At 30.8% G+C, this 9,620-nt stretch overlaps 1 protein-coding gene across 1 annotated transcript; it reads left to right on the forward strand.

The window, feature by feature from the left end:
• Positions 1-3,064: 3,064 nt before the first annotated feature.
• LOC108486730 (nucleobase-ascorbate transporter 4-like) lies at positions 3,065-6,795 on the forward strand. Its single transcript, XM_017790930.2, has 14 exons — positions 3,065-3,514; positions 3,666-3,763; positions 3,857-4,033; positions 4,119-4,219; positions 4,312-4,387; positions 4,461-4,520; positions 4,641-4,825; positions 5,104-5,200; positions 5,325-5,411; positions 5,523-5,581; positions 5,663-5,754; positions 5,821-5,898; positions 5,993-6,153; positions 6,244-6,795. Exons 1-14 carry the CDS (start codon positions 3,262-3,264, stop codon positions 6,460-6,462), a joined length of 1,743 nt encoding a protein of 580 aa, XP_017646419.1. The 5' UTR covers positions 3,065-3,261; the 3' UTR covers positions 6,463-6,795.
• The last annotated feature ends 2,825 nt before the right edge of the window (positions 6,796-9,620 follow it).

The raw sequence follows: 9,620 nt of genomic DNA on the forward strand, positions 1-9,620 counted from the left end.
ATATTTTATATAAATTTTCAGGCAATGACGTGGTATAATCTTAAAGTATCATGTACAATATTCTAATAACCGGATTGGCGATTGGACCAATTAGACCATTAATTCTCAATTCAATTTGTTTGATCGATTCAATTGCTAGGTCAACAATAATTAAATAAATAATAAAAATCGTAAAAAAATTAAAATTTAAAAATAAAAATTCTATTAAATAGGTTCAACCCGTTCGTCTATTGATTTTAATTTCAGTTCTTGATTTTGACCAATTCCAGATAGTTTCTGATTCAATCCGTTAAACCCTTTTATTCGGACCAGTATGCCAATCGATTTTTGATCCAAATGGTTCAACCGACTAATCTAGTATTGTTTTAAAAACACTGGTCACATCATTAAATCTTGAAGTAATTCAAGTACATGGACCAAAATAGATCTAATTGTCAAATTTAAATACCAAAATAAATCAAATTCTTAATTTCGGAAGCTAACCACACACTACTTAACAAAAATTTGAGATATTTTTGGTTTCATTTTCAGCTGGTTTGGACGGGCATGCAGAATGAATGAGACCAAAATCAAAGCTGAAACCATGGCATGTTCCACTGAAAGCTCTCAGATCTTGCCCATAATGACTGCGGAAAGCCCGTCGCCCATTATTTGGAGAATGTATGATCGGTCTTATACTAAACATGTTTACGGAGTGGATTTACGTATGATGTAAATATATTTTACGTTTAATTTAATTTGAAATATAAATTTTAATTTTTAAAATATGTTTAAATTTATAAATGAGTTCGTTTTAAGCTAGCCTATATTATTATTATTTGAAATTATTTCTAGTTTATTAATTTTATATTTTTCTTAAAATCTTAAACATAGACAAATTACGTTATTGTATTATATATATTATATTTAATATTGTTTTATATAAATTACATAATATGTAAAAAATATGGCAAGCTTGAGTACCTTGAATATTGAATTTTAAGCTCAATATGTATTTTAAATGGTCTAATTGTTTTTGTTAAATTCAAATTTCGAGCATTTTACTTTTATCTAAATCCTTTCACATATTGAATAGATCTTTAAGTTTGAATTAATGTTTTTTAAATCAGATTAGTGGTCGAATCGATTAGGCCACTGATTTATCGGTACTAATCGAAATTCGATTCAACCATCAATTTAATCGGGTTTTAGCCATTTAAACTTGTCTATACCAATTTCAATTTAATTGATCTAAAATCATTCTCTAGACTAGCACCCAATCAATTTTTGGTCCAACCGGTTTAGTCTAGTTAAAAATCCTTAGTTTGAACTAGACCTAATAATGACAGGGTCAGACCGGACTGATGTAAAATTTTAGGCCCGTTTTCTAGGGTTGACCTAAAATAGGATTAAAATTCTACTCAAGACCAACCCAAATTGAAAGTGAAAAACCCAAGTCCAACTCGACCCGCTCGTATTTATTATTTTAGATTATTTTTTTATAGAAAAACAAATTTAAAAAAAAATAATACATCAAATACACTAAAAACATTAAAATAAATATTTCTCAACAAACTGAAAATACATTAAAAAAGTCTTTATATTTAAATAACACTAAAATAGTTGTAACTTAATAAAAAAATGTGTCTAAAATAATAACAAAATTATCAATAAAATATTCAAACAATAACAATAAAATAATTGATTCGGACTTGCTCATATAAAAATTCCTACCCAAAGCCTTGCCTGTTCAGAAAATAAATTTTTTTTTATCCATGCTCAGTTTTTAAATATATATATATTTTTAAATTCTCTCAAGAAACAGACCTTTAGATTTGAAGAAATGATATGATTCATAATCAAATTTAATTTGATTGAATAGTACAACTCTTGAATAAGTGTCTTGCTACATTACCAGTATGTACTAGTGAGTAGCCGAGGTTGTTAGGTCGCGACAAGCCAGTGAGTGGCAGGTGGGCAGCCTAGGACGGCCCAAGAAACATCATCATCTACCCTTTTTGCTTGAGCCATTTGCCTTTCATCTTTCCATTATCCATTAAAATTATATTCATTTAAACATAGAAGAGCTCTTAATAAATGCTGTCATGCATGAGATCGTGAAGTTGTTGAGGTAAGATTTTGTGGGTGTAAAAACTTTAAACGTGGATAATCGCGATAGAACAATCGCAAAGAAGAAAAATAATTTTATATAAATTTAATTTGTACCGTATAATTTTCTTATTTTATCATTATATTTATTTTTAATAATTGACGGAATTTAAATTATAGAATTTTTAACAATTTCGAGTCACGGGTTAAAATATTAGTGTTTTTAAGTTAATTATATCTCATTGTACCAATCAAGTGGAAGCTTCCTTTTTTCTTTTTTCTTTTTTTAAGGTTTTGCTCTATTATTCACCCAACTTCTAAATTTCTAGAAACTAAACAAAATACTTAAAATGTGAAATTTTAATGAATTTCAAAACAATGACTATTTTTTCGTTTATCCAACATTATTTTTATTTCAAAATAAAAATTAAAGAAAGCATTAAAAAAAGGAAAATTTATTCCGTGACCTAAAGTTTACGATACTATACTTAGTCAGACCACATTTTTGTGCTGATTTTGACTGTTGTAGTAAGAGCCATAGATATTTTATACTTATTCTTAGCTTAATTGATATGGTTGCTCGGGGAAGGAGTCGACTCACCCACTATTAAAATGATAGATTTGTCATTTAATTCCTTAAAATTTTATGAAATTACATGTTAATATAATGGTAAAATTATACTTTAATTCTTAAATAATTTATAAGTCATCTTTGCCTCTCTAAAATAATTTTCCGGCCTTTTAAATACTTTCTTTCAATTTAAGGGTTTCGGGGATTATATATAGAAGTAAATATTGTATAAAAAAAATGAAATGTAGTATAAGTATGGGTGGTAATTTGATGAGATTGATACCTTGTGCAAAGCTATGCAAGCAAAAGGAAAATAAAGGGACTGAATTGAAAATGTGGGAAAAGTAGAAAGAGCGAAAGCATAATTAAAGATGAATAAGGCAAAGCGAAGCGACGTGAAAAAGCGGGCATATAAACGGAAAGTAAAAGGATGCTTCGGTTGAGTACTTTCCAAAATTGAAAAAAATGGAAGCCCAGTATTATCATCATTACTATATTCATTTGTTTTCTTTGTCTGTTAATGAATTTGAGAGAGTGGAAGGCAGAGACGTCGCTATCAAAATCAACAGTTAGTAGAGCTTTTTCCAAGCAAAGCAAAGCCCATGGTCACTGTCAAAACGTCGCCGCCTAGAACTGCCTCTCTCTCTCTTCCTTCATTTTTCACCTCATCTTACACATTTCACTCCCATAATACATATATTCAAACCCAAACTCCTCCCCAACCAGAAGCAACCCAGAAGAAAACAATGGCTGCCGGTGGTGGAAATAGTGGAAAATCCGATGATTTCCAGCCTTTTCCGGTTAAAGATCAGCTCCCTGGTGTTGATTTCTGCGTCTGCACCTCTCCTTCTTGGCGTATGAATATAATCATCGTTACCCATCTTTCCTTTCATCTTCTTCCTTTTTCATTATCATTATCATTATCATTGTTTTCTTGGGTTTTAAGTAACGAAGAATATCTGTTCAAAGACTAAAGAGCTTTTTTTTTTTTTTTGTTTAAATGCAGCTGAATCAATACTTCATGGCTTTCAGCATTACTTGGTAATGCTTGGGACTACTGTTATTGTATCATCTACAATTGTCCCTTTAATGGGCGGTGGCAATGTAAGAAAACAAGGCTTTAATTCAAATCCTTTTTGTTATTTTGCCTATTTCTTCTTGATTAATTCTATGTATGGTCTCTTCGAGCTAAAACAGACGGAGAAAGCTGAGGTTATAAACACTCTTCTCTTTGTTTCTGGGTTAAACACATTGTTACAAACATTCTTTGGAACCCGGTTGCCAGTGGTTATTGGGGGCTCTTATGTTTTCATTATCCCCACCGTTTCTATTGCTTTATCATCAAGATACAGCTTCCTCGCTGATCCCAACGAGGTTCATTTGTTTTTTCTTCTTTTTCTTTTGAATGTCAATGACATACAGAGCCTCACTTTGTAATGGTGACGACTTGATTATACAGAGGTTTAAAGAATCCATGAGAGATGTACAAGGAGCACTCATCGTTGCATCATTCTTTACCATGACTATTGGTTTCTTTGGTTTCTGGAGAGTTTTCGCAAGGTAGCAATAGAATTTTTGCAAAACAAGACTAATTACAATTTGGGATTTGTAACTTTCGTTGCATTGACTGATTTGCCTTGTTGTCTATGTAGATTTTTCAGCCCACTTGCAGCTGCTCCTCTTGTGATTCTCACTGGACTTGGTCTCTATTCACATGGTTTCCCTCAAGTAAGCATTCTTGCCGTTATGCTTACATTATTCTCAGTAAATTGCTTGATTTTTTTTAACTTTTTACTTGTAGTTGGCTAGATGTGTTGAAGTTGGACTCCCAGCATTGATAGCATTGATTTTCTTTTCGCAGGTGACCTCTGTTCTTAATCTTTCTCTCATTGTGGGCACCTTGTTTTTTCTATTTCATTTGCTATAATAGTTTATTTGCTTTTTATCCCTCAAATTTGGTTTATGATTAATGGCTTTGCAGTATATTCCCCATTTAATCAAATCCAACAGAGCGATATTCGATCGTTTTGCTATCCTTTTCTCCATTGTGGTTATTTGGGTTTATGCAGAAATTTTGACAGCATCTGGTGCTTATGATAATAGTGTTTCGAAAACTCAGTTCAGCTGTCGTACTGATCGTTCTGGCCTCACCAGTGCTGCATCTTGGTAAACTCATATGTATCAATAAACTTGTGACTTGTATTGACTGGACAAGATTATCAGCTTGATTCTGTTAAGATATCGATATTCCGAAATTTCTATTATCGTTACCTGTCATATACATGGGCTAATTTACATTATTTAGAGCTCAAAAGCAACATAGGTAAAGAGCACACTGAAGGGCTTTGGTATGGAACTTATTAACATGTAACTAATGTTCTGTTGGGAGATTTTAATGATGTTTGATTAGATTTTGATAATGTGTTGGTTTGTTCTCCTTATAGGATAAGGGTTCCATATCCATTGCAATGGGGAAGACCAAGTTTCCACGCTGGTGATGCTGTTTCAGTCATAGCTGCCTCTTTTGTTGCTATCATTGAGGTGTGACTTCTGGGATGTTAGTCTTCATATATTTATCATCTGCAAATATATGTGTTTCAATGAAAATTTTATATATATGAAATTCCCTTTAGTGATTTTCATCTCTTTTTCATTCCTTTGGCAGTCTACTGGTACATTTATTGCAGCATCGAGATATGCAAGTGCCACTCCTATCCCGCCTTCTGTACATAGCCGCGGTGTCGGTTGGCTGGTACATATAAAATGATCTTAATCTTTTCATCTTATGCATTTCCTAAGATTGTGTGATCTCCATTTTACTATTTCCAAATTCTAATAAGTTCTTGAATTTTGTCAACTCCAGGGAGTAGCCATTTTGCTGAATGGTTTATTTGGTACAGGAACTGGCTCCACTGCTTCAGTGTAACTCACATTTACTTTGCTGCAATGATCTTTAGTACGCAACATTGATCTCTCATCTAATTCTACTTTGCTGCAATTTAGTGAAAATGCAGGTCTTTTGGGATTAACAAGAGTTGGAAGCCGGAGAGTCGTTCAAATATCGGCATTGTTCATGCTTTTCCTTTCTGTATTCGGTACGGTACATATAAATAAATTCTATAGGGAGCTCATATATTCATAGTGTGAATGCTTATGAACAGGAAAATTTGGTGCTATTTTGGCTTCAATACCATTACCAATTGTTGCTGCTCTGTACTGTGTCCTCTTTGCCTATGTTGGTATGCATCTTTTATGTTGGTATAATGTAAACTCTTTAAACAATATAATGTGAGTTGACTCGGGTTTTTTTTCAAACACTATGATTGAGCACAGCTTCAGCTGGTCTCGGTCTCCTTCAGTTTTGCAACCTAAACAGCTTCAGAACCAAGTTTATACTGGGATTTTCTCTCTTCATAGGCCTTTCAATATCTCAATATTTCAATGAGTATCTACTAGTTTCTGGTCATGGTCCAGTTCATACTCAATCTACATGGGTGAGTGTCTATTTGATTTGCATGCTTTTCCCCTGCAGTCTTATCATTATACGTTGAAAGCAACATGTTCTTTTCTTATTGGTTACACAGTTCAACAATGTCATGCAAACAATATTTTCATCGCCGGCAACTGTGGCAATCATGGTGGCTTTCTTCTTGGATTGCACCCATAGTTACTGGCACGACTCGGTCAGGCGAGATAATGGCAGCCATTGGTGGGAAAAGTTCAGGAGCTTCAATGCAGATACCAGGACTGAAAACTTCTACTCCTTGCCTGCTAATCTTAATAGGTTCTTCCCTTCTTTCTAGAACTCCATTTCTTTCATGGATGAAGAACATAAACATCAGTGATAAAAACAGTGACCAATTCTGCAATTTTCTTAACATCTTAATTAGTATAGTGTTTGAGCTTTGGGACAACAATTGGCTAAGCTTTATGGTTAAAATCTATAACTGAGAAACATCAAGTATCCAATTACATGCATTAATTGAAGTTTTGTGGATGGATTGCTGTCAATGTAGTTTAAGTACGATAGAGAATCCTGTATTAGGAGTCAGATTGCATTTTTTTTTTATCTAAAAATTTGACAAATTAGTCTTTGTATATCAGATCAAAGAGTAAACTGGTCATTCTGTTAAAAATTTTATTGGTCTCTGTATGTCAACATGAAGTACACGTGGCATGCCACATGTCACTATCTAATTATTCTATCAGACTCGTCAGTTTTTAGCAGTACAAATAGAAATTTTTAAAGAAAAAATTAATTTTCTCTTTGATGTAACGTATAGGGACTAATTTACCTATTTTTTAAGTGGAGAGGACAAAATGCAACCTAACTTTTAGTATAAAGAGCTCTATAATACTTTTACCTATCAATGTATAATTGTTAGAGTTTTTAAGAGTAATTAAACTTACTGTTTTTGTTGAAAAAGCTCGTTAATCAAACACTAAAAAAAAGAATCTTTAACATGCATATGGTAAACTTGTTTAAAACCCTTTGATGCTTTTCTTATTTATTATTATTTTGGAAAATGGGTTTATGTATTTCTTCTTCTTCTTTTTTTTTTTTTTTAAATTTTAAACTTTTTAAAAATTAGTTTTTCTTTATTTGGGCTTTGACCATGGAAGTAAAAAAAAAAATGTTTTCTCTTTCTCTCCATTTAACATGTTTAAATTAAGTTTGATTAATTAGAAATTATTATAAAAGAAATCAATGGCTATTAAGCCTTAACCCTATGCAATGGTGGGATCCAATGGTTCACCATGATGATACCCTCTGATCATTCATTTATTAAGAGTTATTTGTTTTTAAGGACATGGAAATTTGCTTAGTAAGGACCTATCTCAAGCTCCTCATTTTACTCACTTGTGATTTAATCCCTATACTATTTATTTAATAACTTAATCAATTTATTTCATAACCCGTATTCGACTTGTAACTTCTCAATTCAACTTTCCTTGCAACTTGACTTATTAAATTCGATATAAAATTAATTTTTTAGATGTCGATGAAAAATTGGGCCGTTTCATATTTTACACTATATTTATGCATAAAAGTCTACTAATATTATAAAATATTATAAATTTAATATACATAATGACTTGTGATACATAGAGCACGGGTAATGTAAAAAATATTATACCCATGCTCTATGTATCATTTAAGTTATATTCTGTAAAATATAAGTGCAATATATATCATTTAGATAATTACAAAAAATATAAAAAATATATAAATGATTATTTGAACATGTATTATTTATGATCATACAGTTAAATTCAGGGGCGAAGTCAGAAAATTTTTTTAAGAGGGCCAAAGTACAATTTTATCTTTATTAATTTAAAAATTAAAAGAAAAAATTAAAGGCCTAAAAAATAATTTTACATTTTAGGGGGCCGGGGCCCATGCCAAACCCCTGGCTTTGTCCCTGGTTAAATTCGTGCATCGTTGGGTAAGAAAACTAATATATATATATATATATACACGAGAAATTGTATCTCCGACAATGTTTCATATTTATAACCCATGGCACAAATTTAAACATTTCGTGTTTATAACATTTGTTAAAACATTAATGGTGAATAATAATGTTACTATAAACTTCAACTTGTGATTTATTGATAAATATTTATTTTTAAAAAATAACTTAGGTTGAAATTATAGTTATACTAAAATGTTAATGTTGCTATATGCTACATAGTCTACCCATGTGATGAGTTGCATAAGCCTTAAATTAATTACCATAGATTGGATATTTTACCTAATTATGTTACCACTAATCTTATATCCGTTTCACAATGGTTATCCTAATGTCTCTTCCTTTTTCTTTTTCTAGCTATGGAAAAAGGAATAAATTTCATATTTATAGCCCACAAGGTTTGCCACAAATTTATATGAATTATAATGTTGCCATAAACTATAACTTGTGACCTATTGATTAAATATTTACTTTTTAAAAAATAATTTGTGATGAATTCTTTATGTTAGCTTGATAGTCATAGTGTTCATTGTTCCAAGTATGGTTTGAGTTCGAGTCGCGCTAGTTGTGAAAATTGCTATGAAATCTAGGGGTGTTTAATTGAATAACCGACTGGTTAACTGACCCAACTCGAACTACCATTAACCGAATTAATCGAACTTTTTTGGTTTGACCGAATTAACCGAAATTTATATGTGTTTTTTTTTTTGTCTTTGTTAAAACAAGTATAAAACATATAAAAATTAACTGAATTAACCAAATTAACGAATTTAATATATGTAAAATGCATATAAAAATATAAAATTTGGGTTAATTCGATTAATTAATTGATTTGAATCAAATTAACCGTTAACCTAACTTTTAAAAATTATTAACCTACTCGAAAAAATTAATTTAATTAACCGATCGATTAACTAAATTAATTTAATTTTACCTAAAATTTACACACCCTAATAAAATCATAGCTATACTAAAAATATATTAATGTTCCTATATATTAGATAGTGTGTCCATGTGATGAGTTGCATAAGCCTTAAATTAATGACCATAGATTAGATATTTTACTTAATTATGTTACGTACGTCTCTTTATTTTCTTTTTCTAGCTATGGCAAAAGGAATAAATTTCCATGTGATTATGTAAAATTTGGTTCATAATTAATTAATAATTTTAATAACATTTATACTTATAGTAAAAGGAATAAAGGTGCTTATATATAAAATAAAAATAAAACCATTCTTCTTAAAAAGTATCAAATATTAATTTGGGATGTTTTAATGTTTTTATATAAATTTTATTAAAAATTAATTTAAACTCGAATAAATCGAGATAAACATATACATGTTTTTGTATGTGATTTGATGATGTGATTAGTGTTATATTGAAAAATGACTAGATTGGTTGGTTGGACCGATTGAACTGTGAACCGATTGGTATACTAGTCCAAACAAAGGGGTTGAACGGATTGAATCAGAAATTTCTCAAAA

This window comes from Gossypium arboreum, chromosome 3 (genome assembly GCF_025698485.1).
Source record: "Gossypium arboreum isolate Shixiya-1 chromosome 3, ASM2569848v2, whole genome shotgun sequence".
Taxonomy (NCBI): domain Eukaryota; kingdom Viridiplantae; phylum Streptophyta; class Magnoliopsida; order Malvales; family Malvaceae; genus Gossypium; species Gossypium arboreum.